Source organism: Canis lupus, chromosome 16 (assembly GCF_003254725.2).
Source record: "Canis lupus dingo isolate Sandy chromosome 16, ASM325472v2, whole genome shotgun sequence".
Classification (NCBI taxonomy): Eukaryota; Metazoa; Chordata; class Mammalia; order Carnivora; family Canidae; genus Canis; species Canis lupus.
The window spans coordinates 9,310,082-9,330,555 of NC_064258.1; the positions used below are offsets into that span (position 1 = coordinate 9,310,082).

At 41.9% G+C, this 20,474-nt stretch overlaps 1 protein-coding gene and 1 pseudogene across 13 annotated transcripts in view; both read right to left on the minus strand.

Annotated features, from left to right (window-relative positions):
* Positions 1 to 8,828: 8,828 nt before the first annotated feature.
* LOC112650969 (synaptosomal-associated protein 23-like) lies at positions 8,829 to 10,641 on the minus strand (annotated as a pseudogene).
* A 4,221-nt stretch (positions 10,642 to 14,862) lies between these two features.
* The window catches only part of LUC7L2 (LUC7 like 2, pre-mRNA splicing factor), a 62,183-nt gene continuing 56,571 nt past the window's right edge, over positions 14,863 to 20,474 (minus strand). For all 13 annotated transcript variants that reach the window (XM_049095248.1, XM_025433981.3, XM_049095249.1 and 10 more), the window contains 2 exons: positions 19,553 to 19,744; positions 14,863 to 15,985 (listed from right to left, as the gene is read on the minus strand). In XM_049095248.1, the coding sequence (XP_048951205.1) occupies positions 15,808 to 15,985; positions 19,553 to 19,744 (370 nt within the window). In that variant the 3' untranslated portion in view covers positions 14,863 to 15,807. The remainder of the gene's footprint in view (positions 15,986 to 19,552; positions 19,745 to 20,474) is intronic.

A 20,474-nucleotide genomic window follows, 5' to 3' on the forward strand; every position in this document is an offset into this window, starting at 1 on the left:
ACAGTTTGGGAGGCACCTGATACTCCTAAGCCAGTCCTGCCAACCTTGCGATCCCAGGCCCCTGGCCAGGGTCTGGTTCAGGAGCCCCGGCCTAATGCAGTTGGGGATGTCACTGCTCTGCTCACTTCAGTTCCCAGATGGGAACACAACCCAGTCTGGGGCACAGAGATGGGAGGGAAAGCGTGCCCAAGGCTTCTGGGAAAAGGTGCCTTGCTCTTTGAGATACGAAATGTAATGGTTTCTCCCCATCTGGCTGTCAAAACTTAGGTGCCAACCACGGTTGGAGTGGTCACATGGAACCCATCATGGGAGCCAGCAGAGATCAGGGTCAAAGCCCACTGGAGTTGAATGTAATGTTACAGCCGGTCAGTGGTATCCAGGGACAGGAGCGCATGGATTTGTGCCCTTGACAGCCACTCTTCCGAAGCAGTATCGGAGCAGATTCTGGTGGTGGTGCCAGCTTTTGGCTTCTGTGTGGCCTTGTCGTGCTGGACCCTTGACCGAGAGCCCAGTTCCGCGAGGCTGAGTGCCCTGCTTTCAGCCTAAGCCCTGCCCTGCTGGCCAGTAGCTTGGTCTGATCTCCACAGGTACCTGTAGATCCAGAACATCTGACATCTCCTGCTCGAGCCAGTTCCCCACAAGGCCCTCCGCACCATGGCTCCTGCACCACTCTGCTGGTGGACCTGCCTGGTTGGGTCCTCCAGGCCGGCCTCTGCTATGAACATCCAGTCCTCTCAGCCCTCTCCTGCCCTTCCTAACTGCCCTGAAGCTGGGGTTTGGTTTGGTTTTTCAAATTAGAACAAGCAACAGAAAGGAAAACAGAGGGCAACTTTGTATTGCCTTATACTCTGGGAAAATCTCAATTACCAAAAGTCAAGGTATTAATAGAATCATGCTGTAAATGGCTTTGTTTTTTTTCAGATGGGAAAGACAATGTTTTTCAAAATATTTGTGTCGGTAGAGCATGTTGTGGTGGACCAAGGTTCTGCAGATCCTCCGCTGTGCCAGACATCAACCTCGAGAGACGGGAGGACGGGCTTTGGGGTGCGGGCAGAGCATTCAGGGTCAGGGCAGCCGCTAATTACCAGTGGGAGTGACGTGCTTCCATGGTGTATCCCCACCAGCACACACCAGCTGAATACCCATCGTGGATATGTATAATCTTTTAAACTATATAATATTTACTTGGATTTTTAACGTTAGAAAGCCTAAAATGAATTCTGATTGTTAGAACTGTCACCAACATTTATAAAAACAGCATAATAAAGATGAGCCATTACTTAAAACCATCATTTTACAAGATGCCACACTGAATAACTAATCTCATTTGTCACACTGACAAACGACTACGCGGACAGAGGTGCTGAAACGGCAGTGCACACTGGCTCAATGGGATAATGCTGAAAGCTATTATTAAACAGTTTATAAAAGCAGACTCTTGAAATGAGACTTGGAGAGAAAAACACAGGAACTTGGAAATGATAAAGTAAACTTTAGTTTTAGGGTTACCAGAGGAGTAAGAAAGTCTTTCTTGCAAAAAAAAACAACAAAGTTTTAGGGTTACCAGAGGATTAAGAAAGTCTTTCTTGCAAAAAAAACAAAACAAAACAAACAAACAAAAAAAACAAAAACAAAGAAAACAAGTCTACTTAGAAACAGAGGGGTTTTTTCCTTGAGTTTCAGCTTTGAGGGAACTGCTTGATGACAGCAGAACAAAGGCCTCGACAGAGGAAACACGCATGATGTCCCCAGAGGACCAAAGGCTTTTAACAAAGGTGACCAAACGTATCCTCTCTGCTACAGGCGCCAGATACACAGCAGTGCCAGGAATGTACAGGAGAAAGACGGCGGAGGAGTGCCGATGACACGGACGCCGTCTACAGCCCCTGGCACAGGGCCACCCCGAAGGTAACCACCCCGGGGCCTCCCCCGCATGCTCCTGGGAGGGGGGTTAAGGTCTGGATGGCTGTGGGGGGCGAGGCGCAGAGAGCAGCAGTGGCGCACAGCTGCCCAGTGCTCTGCACAGCCGTCCTGTCCACGGAAATTACCCTGCGTAAAACTCAGTGGCTGGCTTCGGTTTTCTAGAAGTCCCTTCTGAGGCTGGAGGATATGTTAGTGACCCTCCTCCACCTTTTAACAATTGGTGTGGTCAGCAAGATACTGTAGACAAAGCAAGCTTGGGTCAAGGCCCGTGCTGGGGGAGAGCAGGTGGTCTCTGGGGAGGGCGGGGGAGGGGCCGGCTGGGGGGCCCCACATCCCAAGGTGGCCAACCACGGCCACGTGGGGAGAGATGGCTGGGTCTCTGGAGCATTTCGGGCCAGTGCGTGAATGCGGAGACGCGTTAAAATGCCCAAGGAGTTGTCATGTATGCTACCTGAGAGGCGGAGGAAGCAGAAGGGTGAGGGGGATGGCAGCTTGGGTGTTAGACTGTGGGATATTGGGGGGACAGTACCATGTTACATGGGTTTCCTATGTCAAAAAATATAAAAGGCCTTGGTCACTCCTCAACCCACCCTGCAATAAGGATTCCATGCCTCTGGCACTGGTGAGCATCGCAGGCGCTTAGCTAATTTGACTGGATAAGTGCTGGCATTAAGACAGCCTGGCCTCTGTCAAAGAACTACGAGAAATTACACATGAACTGGTCATGCAACGTGCCAGTTACGTCCAACATTCAGAGGCCTCGGGGGGACGATTCTCTTCCTTGGGCTGGAGCCCTGGATCTGCCAGTCAGCCCCCGTGGCGGAGGACTTGGGTCTGTCCTCCCGGCTATGCTTGATCGGCCCATTTCTCTGGTAGCTTCGTGGTGATTTAAGCAAAACTTGAAGAATCCCTCCTAAGGGAAATAGGGTGAAAAACAGAGGCTCCTGTCCACGACAGAGTGGTGGAGAGGGGGCCATCTGGGCTGCTTGTGAGTAACTGTGGCAGGATCTGCTGTCTGGGACCCCAAGAGAAAATATAACCCAGTTCAGTCTTGCTGAGTGTCTGGAAGGCATTGCCTAAGGCAAAGTAGTTACTCCCCTGAAGGAAGTTCAAAACCGCCAGGTGTGTCAGCAACCAACTGCCTCTGCTAACCCCCATCCCTAGAGAGGAGGGGCAGGCCAGTGTTGTCCCCTGGTGCATGCAATCAAAAGGCTCCGGCCAGAGGCCCCAGGCTGAATTAACCATTTACTGGTCTCGCACTAACAGACTGTACCTGCTCTAACAATGTGCTGACTACACACTGATCTATGGAAACCCCTCGAAATTTGGGGGAGAAGGTCAAGTTATCAAGGTCAGACAAGTTGGTCTCTACCTACAGATCAGCAGGCTTCCTCCCCAGTGTTTTCTCATGCATATTTCCACCATTCCTCAGTGTATTGGGAGGGGTCTACAGGACCGGGGTCTAACTACAACCGGTTAATTCAGCTTGTGTAGCTAAGTAGTGAAGCCTCTCCTCGTGGGTCACACAAATTGGGAACCTATAGAGCTGCTGGTTCCCTAGATGAATGCTGCTGGAGGCAATGGTGCTTTATCATTATGTAGATGATGTTAACATGTGTTGACTTGTCCTTAGTCACTAGGATGGGAGGGAAATACCGACAAGATTCAAGGTCTGATTCAGTCAGTCAAGTTCCTGGGCATCATCTAGTCAGTAAGACAAAAGTAATGCTGAAGTGGTCACTGATAAAATACAAACCTTCCCATTCTCTCAGGGAAGGGATTACAGGCTTGGACATCTTTTATTCCCCATCTACTGCGAATGTTAAGACCTTCAAGGGGCACCTGGCTGGCTCAGTTGGAAGAGCATGTGATTCTAGATCTCAGGGCTGTAAGTTCAAGCCCCATGTTGAGTGTAGAGATCTTAAAAATAAAAAACCTTTAAAAAAAAAAAACAAAGGATCTCTATATGCCTTGGTTAAAAGGGAAGCCAATTGGGTTGCTAACCAACAAGAGACATTCTTTTCTTTTTCTTACTTTTAAGTAATCGCTACACCCAACATGGGGCTTGAATTTACAACCTCAAGATCAAGAATCACATGCTTTACCAACTGAGCTAGCCAGGCACCCCCAACAAGAGGCTTTCTTAAAAAACGGTAGTAGAACAACTACAGGCCCTGGGGGGTCCTTAATGCCAGGTGTGAGTTGTGAATTACAAGGAATTTCATATTCGGAAGGGTTTGGCTGCAGCTTGCATCAATGACAAAATGGGAAATCAACTGAAGTTACTTGAGTAAACCCCAGAAGATTCTGTTCTCCTTGGAAGAGGACACCATTGGAAACACTGGTTATATTACCAAGGGTTTGACTGGAATGTCCTTTTTTTTTTTTTTAAAGATTCATTTATTTATGAGAGAGAGAGAGAGAGAGAGAGAGGCAGAGAGAGGCAGAGACACAGGAGGAGGGAGAAGCTCCATGCCGGGAGCCCGACATGGGACTCGATCCTGGGACTCCAGGATTGCGCCCCTGGCCAAAGGCAGGTGCTAAACCGCTGAGCTACCCAGGGATCCCCTGGAATGTCCTATTTGAGAGAGACGTGCATAGGCTCAAATATGACCAGACAGCATGAAGGAACTACGGTTGATGTTATGGAGCCCAAGAAGCCCTGTGGAAATAATCAGTCTTACCTTGCTTACAAAGGCTCCCAGGAGCCCTACCAGGTGAGTAAGGAGGGTCATTTCCTGGCAGCCTCAAGAACTTCAGGATAATTTAGGGACCTTGAGAAGGAAGTAACCCAATTCTACAGGTATCCATAGGCAAGTCAAGGTGGCAAGTACTTGGCTTGGCTCTTAGCCTTGAAAAACTGTTATAGGCTCAATCTGAAATTCCTTATGAGATGCTTTAGCAAAGTGGATTTAAAAGAACCTATACAGCCAATCACTATTCTTGCTGCACATATGTAAATAATTGGACCAAGTTTGTTAAAACTGGATTTGCTTTACAAACAAAAAAAATTTTTTTAAAGATTTTATTTACTTGACAAAGAGACAGCATGACCAGGGGGAACAGAAAAGGGAGAAGCAGGTCCCCTGCCAAGCAGGGAACCCAATGTGGGGCTCAGTCCCAGGACCCTGGGATTATGACCTGAGCCAAAGGCAGACACCCAACGAACCGAGCCATGCAGGCGCCCCACAAACATGTAACTCTTAACTTGGCTACCTTTGACAGAGTGATTTTAGAGAGGGAATAAAAAAGTTTCCGTAACACATCTTTATGGGAGCTACATTCTAGTCCTGATCATCCTTGAATGACTGTTTACCTATAAAATAGGCTGGATCCTGAATTCCTCTGGTTTCCTTGCAGATCTGGCTAATTTTCTACGGAACTGCACAGGACAGGCCTGACTTTGAGAGCCCACTGGTAGGACAGCCTTCTGAAAGGAGACAACCCTTTAACTGAACTGACTTAACTGACCACATTATGAAATACAGAATAAGATGCTAAGTCTATACACCAGAGCTCCAAAATAATGGCTCCATGAAGGCTGAGGATTCAAGTTGGTACTAGGGAATGTCTGCAATTAGATGCAAGGCACTTTCATCCATCAAATCTTATCTATGCTGCTTTTCAGCAGGAAGTAGCTAGAGTGGTCATCAAAAATGAAGAATGTTGAAAAGCCAGGGTGGGTATTAGCTAATGAGGACTGAACACCCACCTGTTGTTACTTAAGAAAGATTTGCCATGTCTGTGGTCTGTAAGACATTTGTATTATCGTCCCCAGGCTTGCATTCATGTCCCTTCCTCCTACATTGGGTAACGTCTTCCTGTCATGGACCACCACTTATGCTGAAGTTCACAATCCCTCCAATGGCTGGGTGAGGAAAGGACTTCTTTACTGGGTGGCTGGGGCGTTTCCTGTTGCAGTTTATATTGCTGCTGTGGCTAAGGGCTGCAACTCATTTCCCAGTATCGGGCTCTAGGGTCAGAGAGAGAATGGCACACAAATGTTACACGGGCCATAAAGATATAGGGGTGGAGTGTAGGAGTGCTGACAACACTGACTCCATCTTTGGCCTTCCATCTTGTGCTACCTACTGGCACACAGGTGGTGACGCTTTTTAAATTTAAATTGAAGTTAACATGGGGTGCCTGGGTGGCTCAGTTGAGCATTTGACTCTTGGTTTTGGCCTGGAACATGATCTCAGAGTTGTGAAATAGAGCCCAACTTCTGGCTCTGTGCTCAGTGTGGAGTCGGCTTGCAGTCTTTCTCTTCCTCTCCCCCTCCCTCCTATGCATGCTGTCTCTAAAATATGTAAATCTTAAACAAAAAATTCCAGGGGCACCTGGGTGGTGCAGTCAGTTAGGTGTCTGACTCTTGGTTTCGGCTCAGATGGTGATCTCAGGGTTGTGAGGTCAAGCTCCTTGTCGGGCTCTGCACTCATTAAGGAATCTGCTTAAGAGTCTCCTTCTCTCTCTGCCCCTCCATCCCTACTCGCTCTAAGGTAAGTAAATCTTAAAATTCCAGTCAACATACAACATAATATCAGTTTCAGGTGTGTAACATAGTGACTCAACATGCCAATACATCAGCTGGTGCTTCTCACAAGGGTACTCCTTAACCCCCTCACCTATTTAAACCATTCCCCACCCCCCTTCTGGTAACCATCAGTTTGTTCTCTACAGTTATAAGTCTATTTCTTGGTTTGCCACCCCTACCCCCTACCCCCACCCCACCCCCACGCTGCCCTATCCCGTTTATCCTGTTGCTTGTTTTTCCTTAAATTCTACATGAGTGAAATCATACGGTACTCGTCCTGGACTGACTTAACTTATTAGCATTATACTCTGGATCCATCCATGTTGTTGCAAATGGCAAGATTTCATTATTTTTTATGGCTGAGTACTATTCCATTGTATCACATTTTCTTGATCTGCCAATCTATGGACACCTGGGCTGTTTCCATAATTTGGCCAATGTAGTACATAATGCTCCCAATAGGCACTGACTACATGTGTCCATTTGAGTTAGTGTACTTGTATTCTCTGGGAAAATACACAGCAGTGCGACTGCTGGATCCTGGGATAGTTTTATTTTTAACTTCTTGAGGAACTTCCATACGGTGCACTTTTCCACAGTGCATCAGTCTGCATTCCTATCAACAGTGCAAGAGGATCCTTTTTCTCCACACCCTCACCAACACTTGTTTCCTGTGTTGTTGACTTTACCCATTCTGACAGGTGTGAGGTGACATCTCCTTGTAGTTGTGACTTGCATTTCCTTGATAATGAGTGATGTTCAGCATCTTTTCATGTGTCTGCTGGCCATCTTTGGAGAGAAATGGTCTTTGAAGAAATGCCTGTTCATGTCTTTTGCCCATTTTTAAATTGGATTATTTATTTTTGGGGTGTGGAATTAAAGAAGTTATTTATACATTTTGGATACTAACACCTTACTGGACAGGTCATTTGCAAATATCTTCTCCCATTCAGTAGTCTTTTTGTTCTGTTTCCTTGGCTGTGCAGCTTTTAATTTTGATGTAGTCTCAATAGTTTGTTTTTTTGTTTTTCTTTGCCTCAGGAGACCTCTCTAGATAAACACTGCTATGGCCAATGTCTGAGAGATTACTGCTAGGCTTTTTATGGTTTCAGGTCTCACATTTAGGTCTTTAATGGATTTTGAGTTTTTCTGTAAGATAGAAGAATGTGGTCCAGTTTCATTATTTTGCATGTTGCTCTCTAGTTTTCCCAACACCATCTGTTGAAGAGATGTTTTTTTCTCCATTGGATATCCTTGCCTCCTTTGTCTAAGATTAACTGACCATATAATTGTGGGCTTATATCTGGGTTTTCTATTCTATTGATCTATATGTCTATTTTTATGCCAGCACCATACTGTTTGATTACTACAACTTTCTAATACAACTCAAAGTCCAGAATTCTGATGCTTCTGGCTTTGTTCTTCTTATGACTGTTTTGGCTATTCAAGGTCTTTTGTGGTTCTATACAAATTTTAGCATTGTTTGTTCTAGTTTCATGAAAAATGCTGTTGGTATTTTGATAGGGATTGCATTAAATGTGTAGATTGCTTTGGGTAATATAGGCATTTTAACAATATTTGTTCCAATCTATAGGCATGGAATGTCTCTCCATTTCTTTGTGTTAGCCTCAATTTCTTTTATTGGTATTTTATGGTTTTGAGAGTCTTTCACCTCTTTGGTTGTTTATTCCTAGGTATCTTACTATTTTTGGTACAAATATAAATGAGATTCCTTCTATTTCTGCTTCTTTGTTGTAGGTGTACAGAAATGTAATAGATTTCTGTACGCTGATTTTTGTGTCCTGTGACTTTACTGAATTCGTTTATCAGTCTTTGTTTTAAAGTCCAGTTTGTCGGGATCCCTGGGTGGCGCAGCGGTTTGGCGCCTGCCTTTGACCCAGGGCGCGATCCTGGAGACCCGGGATCGAATCCCACATCGGGCTCCGGTGCGTGGAGCCTGCTTCTCCCTCTGCCTGTGTCTCTGCCTCTCTCTCTCTCTCTGTGACTATCATGAATAAATAAATAAAATCTTTAAAAAAAAAAAAATAAAGTCCAGTTTGTCCAATATAAATATTGCTACTCCTGCTTTCTTTTGACACCCACTTGAATGATAAATGTTTCTCCGTTCTCTCCATTTTTTTTTTTTTAAGTTCTAAAATTTAATGGTAAAGATCAGGCAATGGTTATTGGTCAAGTGAACCCACATCAATAGCTGTGAAGTGTGCAGACACTAGTTCTTAAATAAAGGTGACAAGTACCAATGAGATTCTTAAAACACTGTTCAGGATCTAAATAAATGTGATTCTGGACATAATTCAATCCACAAGTCTAATTGAATGATAATGAAATCATTAATAATTAAACCAAAGGCATAATTTTCCAAATCACTTTTAGTTAAACGGAGTAAATTCTAGCTTTTTTAAAGTCTAAAGTTACAAAAAACTCAAAGCAACCTATTTTTCTACCTGAGATCAAAACAAGTTTCTTTTTTCCTGTCTAAACATAATTCTTGGCATTGAGGTAAATCTGAATTCACACAGTATACTTTGTCAAACTTTTCCAAAAAATGTTAAGCCCTGCTTTATAAGCTCTCATGTTACAATACATATTTACATATTTTTTTTCTTCAAAGACTGACAAATTTACCAGGCTAATAGGCATGTAATAGGACCATGATACTACTATTGTGAATAGAAAAAAGCCGTTCATTTATACAAAGTGTTCCTATATGGTGCAATATGAAATGGGATTACTATGTACATACACAAATCACCAAAATTCAGAAACTGAGCTCACTTTGAGAAAATTCTTTTTGGAGCAAAGGTGGTCAGGTTGTGTCCTATAACGAAAATATTGTGTATAAGAGTTCTGAAACCAAGTATTAGCCTAAATTGGCAATAACTGCAACTTAAATTAAAAACTAAACTTGGGAGTCCCTGGGTGGCTCAGTGGTTTAGCGCCTGCCTTCAGCTCAGGGCGAGGTCCTGGAGCCCTGGGATTGAGTCCTTGCATGGAGCCTGCTTCTCCCTCTGCCTGTGTCTCTGCCCCTCTCCCTCTCTCTGTGTCTCTCATGAATAAATAAAATATTAAAAAAAAAAAAAAAACCCAACTAGATCTTTACTGTGGCTATGCAACTTTTGCTTTGTGGCCTGCAAGAACTTTACTTTTTTTACTGTTTACTTGTTTACTGAGGTAACAACCTCTTATTTTTTGCCTCTCTTCGCACTCCACCCGTCTCCAGCCTTCTTCTTCATGGCTGTCTTTGGCAATGCTTCCAAATCTTGTAAACAAAAGAACCTGCTAACGTAAATGTGGAGGAAGAATATGAACCAAGAAAAAAAAATATTACAAGGAAGTCTGGGCGGTAGTATACCTTCAAGGGAAAGGGAATCTAAAAAAAATAGCGGATCAGTACTCCTGGCCCTTCTTGCACATTGTCTCCTGATTTAGAAGAGCATGAAACCAAACTGTCAAACTCTGTAATGACTTTGAAGGAGGAGCTACAGAAGTGAATACAGGATAAAGAAATACAGCAGCAGCTTTAGCTGTCAACGAGTTTCTTTGCTCTGGCATTGGCAACATCAAGACAGTCTTTGTTGGTGTCAGCCTTTTCTGTGATCCAGTCTACACGTTCATTTTGAGTGTAAATCTCATTGACTAATTCAGGACCATGTTTTTTAGGTTTCCTAAGATACTACCCATTTGAGTCAGGTTCTCTTCCATCTCATCTTCTCTGGCATCATTAGTTATAAGTAATGTATCCACCACCAGCTGCTCCAGAGGTTGGTTGTTGAGGCTGATTGTCGCTTGGCTGGCTGCTTATATATTCAATTACTAGAATATATTCATTATTAATATTCTAGAAGAGTTGTCTCCATCATCTCCACATGTTGCCTTGTAGGCCTTACCAGATTCAAAGTTCTTTGTCCTACTAAGGGAGCAGACACAAAGGCCACAGAACTTGCTGAGTTCCATTAAAGTCTTCTCTGCTTCTCTCATTATCTTTATTTGGTTCATGCCTTCTATGCGGTTTAGTTCCCCTTGTTCATCCAGCATAGTGATAATCTTGATTCCTGTATCCTAAGACTCAATACCAGGACTCTCCTGGTACTTTCCAGAAACTCATCAATAACTTGGTGGGCTCTGAGCTGAATTTCTTCTGATGACAGATTATCAATGATGAATTAAAACTTTCAGTAAGCACAGAAACTGAAATGCAGATATTCAAGCAGTTTGGCCATGCCTCTTTGAGCCGCAGCAACTTGTACACTGCCCAGACTGGACCTGGAGCTGTGTACTCCTAGCACCTATGCACACCAGATCCCCCATCCCCTAACTCTGAACCTGCAGGTGTCTTTAGGTCTAAGAGTCTCTTGGGGCACGTGGCTGGCTCAGTCGGTGGAGCATGAAACTCTTGATCTTGGGGTTGTGAGTTTAAGCCCACTGTTGGGTGTGGAGATTACTTCAAAGTAAAATCTTAAAATGTTTTTAAGTCTCTTGTAGGCAACATTTGGATGGGTCTTTTGTTTTTTTATCCATTCAGTCACCCTATGTCTTATGATTGGAGCATTTAGTCCATTTGTATTCAAAGTAATTATTGACAAGCATTTATTGTCACTTTGTTTTGTGGTGGTTTATGGGATTTCCTGATACTTTTTTTTTTCATGCTTTGCTGGTTTTCTTGAGCAGTCTGAATTTCTCCTTTCCATATTTATATTATGATTTATGGTTACCATTAGGGTTGTATATAACCTCTTTTGCATATAGCAGTCTAATACATATTAAGTTGATGGCTGCCTGTTTAAACCCATGCTAGACTCCTATCCTGCCCCACATTTTAGTATATGTTGTCATACTTTGCATCTTTTGTGAGTTCCTTGAAAGATTTTAATAGAAAGTCACTTTCACGCTTTTGTTTCCTACCTCCACAGTTACTTTAGATCTCTTCTATAGAGTCTCCTTTAGGGATCCCTGGGTGGCGCAGCGGTTTGGCGCCTGCCTTTGGCCCAGGGCGCGATCCTGGAGACGCGGGATCGAGTCCCACGTCGGGCTCCCGGTGCATGGAGCCTGCTTCTCCCTCTGCCTGTGTCTCTGCCTCTCTCTCTCTGTGACTATCATAAATAAATAAAAAAAAAATTTAAAAAAGAGTCTCCTTTAGTATTTCTTGCAGGGTTGGTTTAATGGTCATGAACCTTAATTTTTGTCTGGGAAATGCTTTATTTCTCATTTTGAATGCTAGCTTTGCTGGGTAGAGTATTGATGGCTGCATTTTCCCCTTTTAGCACTTGGGAGCAGATCATGCCTTCCCTTCCAGCTTGGAGACTGACTGATGAAAAACCTGATAGCCTATGGGTTTTCCCTTGTAAGTAATGGATTTATTTTGTCTTGGTGCTTTTAAGATTTTATCAGTATATTTTGCAAATTTAATTACAATGTCTTGGTGTTGGCCAGCTTCTGTTGATTTTGATGGGTGTTTTGTGTGTCTCCTGTAACAAGATGTCTGACTCCTTCCCCAGAGTAGGAAATTTTTCAGCTACTACAAGTTTTGTGTCCCCTTCTCTCTCTCTTTTAAAATATTTTATTTATTCATGAGAGAGGCTGAGACATAGGCAAAGGGAAGCAGGCTCCCCACGGGGAGCCCAGTGCAGGACTCGATCCCAGGACCCTGGGATCAACACCCTGAGCCGAAGGCAGACAGTCAACCACTGAACCACCCAGGCATCCCTGTCTCTTCTTCTGGGACTTCTATAATATGAATGTTATTACATTTGATGGAGACAAGAAGTTCCCTAAGTCTTGTAGAATTTGTTTTGTAAAATTTCTCTCTTGTTCAGCTATTACTTGAAATCATTGATTTGTTGCTCTTTTTCCAGCCTGTTCATTAAATCATGCATGCTTCTAATCTCATTTATTGCACTCATCTTTTATTCTTTTTTAACTCCTGTGTTAAGGGTCTCACTGATGTCTTCCAGCTCAATCCCAGTGAATATCCTTATGATCCCTGGTTTAAATTCTTCATCAGGCATGTTACTTCTTTTACACTTAGAGGTCTCTGGTCATGACCTTGCCTTGTTCTTTGATTTGGGATAAATTCATCTGCCTTCTCATTTTCTCTAAGTCCCTGCCTGGTTCTCTGGGTTCGCCAATTATGTCTCTTACTCCTGAAAGTAATGGCCTTATAAAGAATTCACGTAGTGCCCAGGGCCTGGTGTTTCACACAGTGCTGTGTTTTGTACTTTTGTGTTCTGGCTCCTCCTTCCTTTAGGCTCTTTGTCTGCAGAAGTTCTCTTTGCCTGCTGTGGGCAGTGTTTGGCCCCTGGCCTGAATGTTTTGGTTGGTGAGTTTTAGGTGTACTTTGATCAGCTTGTGAGATGAAACTTGTCACCACCTTCACTGGAAATGAGGCCCTGTAAAACTGGTTGGGAGACATGGTATGGACAGGGGGTTGTGCTGGTCTTCTGGATAAGGGGGGCCCGCTCCACTTGGACTAAAGCAGGCTTGATTGAGAAGAGCAGTTCTACTGAAGCACAGGGGTGTGGGGCAAGTTAGGCAATCAGTGTAGGTGCTGCACTGGTTCCTGCAGGTGTTTATACTGAGGGGTGTGAGCGGGCAAGGGCCGGCCAGCTTCTCTACTCTTGGAGAGATAGCTCTGTGAATGCTGTCTTCGGTCACACTGTGAGAAGATAAAATAATCTCCCTGCTGGGTTCCACCGGTTCAAACTCTTCGGATCGCTGTTTCCACAGTGTCTGTCCTCAGGTTGTCTGCCTTCTTTCCAAAAGAAGCTGCAATGCCTCCAGACTGAACGCTCTCAGAGCCCCACCTGCTAACACAACTTCTGGCTTTAAGTCTTACTGGTTCCAAGAACTCAAGAAAGTGAGTTTTCCAAACCAATGGTTCTGAGGAAACGTTTTCCTTTTGCGTTCCATGTTCTTTTGTCTCTCTCAACCTTCTGCATAACCTGGGCTCCCTCCTCTCTGCAGCAGGCAGGATCCATTTCTCCCCAAACTCCATCTCTATGTCTCCTACCTTTGGTTTTAGTTGTGGGATTTATTCCGCCAGTCTTGAGGTTGATTTCTGAGGTATCTAGGATAACTGAATAGTTCTATTTGTGGGATGAGGCAAGCCTAGGGTCTTCTGCTGCCATCTTTCCCCTCCACACTTTAGATAACTGTGACCTCATCATCGTGTTCCTTGCTCCAAAAAATTGGGAGGATTAAGGTCCAGATAGCTGAAAGTATGGCTTAGAAAATAGGGGTAGAAGACAGCTGCCCAGTGCCCTGGATCATCTATCCACCCACCCAATTGCCTCTGTCAATAAGTTGCATAAAACTGTGTGTAAATAGTATATAGACAGGTTTGATTGTTATTTTAGTCTTAAGGTCCTTCTCAGTATGGAGGATGTGGTACTGACCTTCTAAAGAATAATGAGATTTTAGGGTTATTCTAATTCAGAGTAGCTGCCCTGGCTTAAGAATGATTAAAAGTGTAGATTGTTCATTCCAAATACTAGAAGTACCTAAGCAACAAAATTGTTCTAAAAGGATTTTTAAGATGGGATTGTTAGAGAGCCAGGCAGCTGAAGTTATCTAACATGGTAGCCTAACCCCAAGTGATGTCCTTCACTGGCTACTGCTGACCTGTGGATGGTCATGTAGCCTGTACTACCTACAAATGAGAACTGCATTAACAGCTAATAAACATTTATACAATTAGGCAGAGAAGTATAAGCTTCACTTAAACAATGCTAAAAACATTTCCCAATGTTTTAGAGTTTGGTCAGTCTTCTTGCACATACCAGCTCAACCTGTTTGATCTTACTCCATACCCCAAGGTATTACATCCAAAGTAGATAGATACAAAATAATTTTTCAGAAACCAAGATTAAAAGAAAGTGGGCCACTAAGGGAGATGGGTCTCAGATTAAACTCTGCATAAACTGGAGTGTGTGGAACTAAATACGGCAAGACCTTCAGTTATTGATGCACAACTTAGTAAACTTAGTGAGTGTCCTTTTAGATGTAAATTTGCCACTCAGAATTATTTACCTCTGTGGCCCACGTACTTGAGTCATACTAAATTTGTCACACTCGGGACCAAAGACAACTCTTGGAAGGTGAGGGGAGGTTAGTTTACTGTAACACAGACACGAAATATTTGTTACTAGATTTTCTAGAATCACAAGTGTGATACCTGCCAACTACTGTTTAAAATCACTGGTATAAAATGACTAGTAAGTACATAGCTCTTCAGTGGAGAAAGTGTTATCACACCATGTTTGCTGAATGAAAAAAAAAGCCCAGAAAAACCCCATTGCTTTTGCAGGTCTAGTCCTTCTTCCACAGCAATTGTTACAGTCCTGAAGAGGCTAGAGTACAGTCAGCAAGGGGCCCAAGTGGACCAACAGTTCATCTTGGCAAGTATATGTTTTATTTCCTTTGGTGCCTTGCACGGTAAGGCACTAATAATGATATAACAGAATAGAAGAAATGCCCACAGCAAATAGTTCTAGTGACAATTTACTAGACAAGTTACAGTTTAATGACGGTGGTGGTGATTGTTTCATTTTATTATTTTTTACAATAAGGTTGTAACCTTTATACTCCACACACACAAAATAAAACAAGTGCTTATGAAAGAGTCCCTGCCCCCACCCCCCTTTCCAAAACATCCTGAACATAGCAATAGAACAGAAAAATCAAGACATGTTTGATTTCAAAATTTCAATAAAAAAGCAAAGTATGTAATGCAACAGCTGTTCAACTTCCAACTCTAAATAGGCACCGTAAAACAAAACAAAACCTCTCAGTATTTAAATTTCTCCAACACACTTTCCAGTATAAATGCTCTGTAATCAGCTAGTAATAAATGAGAACAGAACCTTAGAACAGAAGTTATATTGCTTCCCTGCTCCCCCTTTCTCTTATAATTAGAGGGTGGAGGTATTAGGGGATACAAAAGTCAGAGGAAGAAGAATTAAAAAGAAAAATTCTGAAAGCTGTTGTTTGTGGACTAGAAAGGAAGACAGCATTTTACAAATGTTCAAAAAATCCCAAGGCAAGCAACACAATTCGTTCACTATCACTCCTACTAGAAAGAATAAAGATATCGGCATCTTATTATATAAAACTGTACTTTCAGAATTGCATTACAGGTTCACCAGAAACTATGGATGTAGTTTTTAGGCTTCATCAGGGAAACAAGTTCAGTTCAGATCAAGTTAGATACTGTGCATCTAGCCTATTTGGATCGGAGTCTGGAACTTCTCACTGTTACTCCCAACAGCTGTAAACTAAACAATAGTATGTAACTCCATAGGAAGCTTAAGGATTGAGGATATGTACACAGCTAATTATATCTCCCCTGCTTCGCGCTCTTCAGAGCTCCTCCTGTCTTCTGATCTGCCATTAGCGCTCTCATAGGACCGCTTCTTATCTTTTCGATCTCTGTCACGAGGTGATCTGTCTCTTGAATTCCTGTCTCTGTCACGTGATGCTAAGTCTTGGTCTCTGAATCTTTCTTTTGAGGATCTGAAAAATATTAATTTGAGGAGCAAAATGTGTTGGGAAACCCAATATCCAAATGAAAGAATCGGATAAATATTAAGGTACTGATAGCTGAAGTTATACAGAATACATCCAAGAAAGACAAGAGGAGCCAGTTTTCTGACCGAAAAGAGCACTCACTACCTACCCATTCTGACAAGGGAGATGGGTGAAAACAAACAGCTAAGGGTCAGAAACCATAAGCTAAAATAATGACTTAATGGAGGATATTCTCATTATCTGAGGCAATCATAAAGGTTTTCCAATTAATGGCAAACATATTTGCCATTAATGGCAAAAGGTTTCCAATTAATGGCAAACATAAAAATAGTATAGAGACAATACCTTAAAAAAAATCAAAGTGTTAACTAATTTTTTAAAAAACAAAATAGAGGTTCCAAATTGGGTAGAAACTAAGGATGTAGAATGGGGGGTCAGCAGACCTTTTTCTCTTTGCTGTCTGGCCAGAGATTCAATTATTTTAGGGGGTATTCTTCTTCCTTTTCTTTTTATCAACCCTTTAACAATGTAAAAACCACCCATAGCTCCCTAGCTATTCAAAGAACAGGTTATGAGGCCAGATTGGCCTGCAGGCAACAGTTTGCCAATACTTGACTTGGATAAGAGAACTAATCAATGACATGGCTTTAAATAACCCTTTATTATTTTTGCAATCTTCTTTATTCTTCCTGAGTGAGCTTATTCAACCAAAATAAGAATGGAAGACACAGAAAGATGGTCATCCTATATCCTGATTAACCATAATGGTTTCTTCATATCATCTCTCCATTCCCATACTCAATTTCATTAAGAAAGGTAAGTGATAACAAGCTCATATCAGAGATTCAATCAGAAGGAAAAGCAAAGGATATTATGGGATCAGAATATAAAATCTATACTTTCAACATCTAGAATGAATCTGAATCTGTAATATATAGTACATTTATTTGGTTCTTAAAGGTGACATAGTACTTTTTATATAATCATCTCACTTAACCAGGCCTCAGATCCTAATTCTGAACACAGGTCAAGTAATACTTTGAACTTCTAAGGCAGGAAAAAACTTTCTCAACTTTATTTCTAAAACTGAGTATAGATTAAACCAAAATTGTCAACTTTGAGTATTCTACTTGTTTTTTAATAAGCATGATTTTTCAAAAGATGTGTGTGTGGGGGGGGGGAGTCACAGTGCATATCTGGTTATACTAATCCTCTCCAAAATCTTTCTAAGAATGGAATATGGAGAGAGATGATGCCTAAGAATTAAGGACACAGTTGCAGGTAAGTCTCAGGTCAGTACTAACTGGAAAATAACCATGAGATGAGCATCAACTAGGATTTTGTGAGAGATTACAACATCCCATCCATAAGCAGTTTACTTACACTATGTCAATCAAATTACCACTAATCCTGATAACATAGGTACTTCAAAGATGGGGAAGGACAGGATAATGATCCTTGGCCAAAGGCCACTGAACCCAAGTAGTCTCTCAAGTCTGCACTAGGTGTTTGAACAGACCAGGAAGTAGAAAAATGCAAGTAAGTCCTCATTTATTAAGATAGCTGTTGCCAAGGAAATGTCACCAACAGAATTATATCAGACCAGCATTTCACAGTTGGGGAAAAGCATATAGTAATAAGACTTGTAACTTGGACCTTTACCTTGAAATTTAAACTCAAATATTTAGCAATTGGCTGCTAATTTTTGGTAAAAACACAGAAGATTGCTTTGATAAAGAATAAGTTGCCGAGATTAGAAGTGCTCTTGAGAAAAGCAAAAACTTTTAATAGTTATACAAAAATAAACCTGTTTATGAACATGCTGAAAATATTAAGGGTGTCATGTAGGATAATGAAAAACTGTCCTATACAACTTCAAAAATGCAGGAATCATTAGGGACTAGGATAACACAATCCCCGGTGAGGAGACATGCCCCTCCCTTCCATCCCCACCCCCATTTAATAAAGACATTTAAGAGTTCACAGATACCAGAAACAATGACCAGTGGGCAGGTTCACAAAACAAACTCTCTAGGCCTTCCATCAACCAGTAGGGTGACTCTTAAAATATACAGTTCAGGTAAACCACAGGGGAAAATTTCTACATTGATCTGTGATATTCAGTCCATCTCAAATATCTTTTTACTACCTGGTTTTACCTACTAGCTGAAGCCATTTTTATTTCTCTGGTATTTCCCTCATCTAAACTCTTGTATTACTCTGGATGTACACAGTAGCACTTTATATGTTAAAAGATGTTAGTCTTATGTTCTAACTTGAATAAAGTTGCTCAACTATGGTATACTTCTTGGGTTATTTTTTTTTACTAGGCCTAGTATAGAAGCAAGTATATAATTCTTACTGATTAATGTTACTTGAACTAGTTTGCTAACAAGAGTGGAACAAATGTTCTCACCAAAAAAAAAAAAAAAAAAAAAAAGGATAAACACCTGAGGTGAAGGATGTGTTAACCACTGGTGAGACCCCTCTTATAATGTGTGTGTGTGTGTGTGTGTATATATACACACACACACACACACACACACACCTCAAATCACTACAATGTACACCTTAAATATCTTTTAATTTTGTCAATCATACCTCAATAAAGCTGGAGGAGGGGGGAAAAGAACTACCTGGAACAAGGCAAAAATATAAGGAAGAAAATATTTAGTGACAGCCTATTCAACAACTCCACCTATGAGTGGTTTTAAGGAAAGGCTTCCCTCTCCTCCACCCCCTCCCCCAAAGACTCTGTGAATTCTACCATGGGCTTTATGGAGAGTAAGTGATAGAAAATTTAAGACTAGTAGGTGCTAGGCACTCAAAAAAGGTTTATTACATATATGCTCAAGAAGAATTGACATGAAAAAAGCAATTATAAGCATGGTTCATGTTCCATAGAAATAACCTGGCTTAAGGACCACCTTGTGACCTGAGAAGTTTTGGGAGCTTGTGAGTGCTAAGGCTCTACCACATTCCAATCCTTTGTCCTGACATTCAGGTCCTTCAACACACCACACTCTAGATCTGCCCTCCTTGCACCTTTCAAGTTTTCATGCCAAGAAAGTCTAATCTCAAATTCTGAATCCACCCCACCAAGCTAACTATATATAGCAATGCATACCTATGCTGCAGATAAAACAATATACCAGAATGTGTCTGCTCTGAAAAAGTGCACCAGCTCAAAGAGGTTTGGAAAACAGGAAGTCAAACAAAGCTAAACTCTTTAAATGAAAGGACTTCTCAGAACTCCCAATCCGCCAATACACACTGAAAAAACGGAGTACTGGTACCTAAAATTGCCCACAAAGTACTTTTTTTTCCAAAATACACTGAGCAGAGAAAAAGCAATAACCTCTGCAGCACATATTGGTTCCAATTTCTTACTCTGGCTCCTAAGTGTATTCTTTAACTACCCATATAATCAGGGAAAAAAATGTTATACACTCACAAATGTGTACATGTGACCAGATGCAAGTTTCAAACCAATAGTATTCCAACTCTAAACCATAAAGGTAGTTCCATATCCTTTTATGGACACCTCAGTACCTCCTCCTGGATCGCTCTCTGCTCCTGTCTCTAGAACTGTGCCCACTTCGCTGGTGGCTGCGGCTGCGGCTTCGGCTGCTAGAGCGGGATCTGTGGCGATGGCGTTTCTCCCGAGATTTGGATCGAGTTCTCCTCTTCCGTTCCCGTGACATGGAGCGAGACCGATGTCTGCGATGCTCTCTGGACCTGGACCTACAAAAAACATTTGCTTTACTTTTTAACTTTCTCAGCAATGCATTTCTCCTTTACTTAAAGCCTCTTCTTTTAAGACAAATGATTTCTCAACATCCTGACTTAATGCCATTTCTATTTCTAGTTGGCTAAATCTACACCAAAATAAGATGCTGACATAGTAACTACATACTAGAATTTCAAAATAAAAAAACACTAATTTCAGAGTCAATCAATATTGTACAGATTTAAATCAAGAATATCATAAATATGGGATCCTTGGGTGGCTCAGCGGTTTGGCGCCTGCCTTTGGCCCAGGGTGTGATCCTGGAGTCCTGGGATCAAGTCCCACATCAGGCTCCCTGCATGGAGCCTGCTTCTCCCTCTGCCTGTGTCTCTGCCTCTCTGTGTGTCTCTCATGAATAAATAAAATCTTAAAAAAAAAAAAATCACAAAAATTAAGAAAACAATCCACACATCCACAGCACTACTACATGACAGGGATTGTATTCTCTAGATGATTTATGAATATGTATTTCATTTAAACTTTTAAGATTTTTGGTATACTTTAGTAACAAAGTATGTATCTGATGGACATGGATAAAAGTGAGGAGAGGCAGGAAGGAGAATATTATCTAGGATAAGTCACTAAGTCTGAATTTAAAAGGTTATAGGACCATCAAAGTAAGTTTGAATGCTCACAATATGCTTAATCACAGTATAATAACACAGTAAGACAGTTCTCTATTAA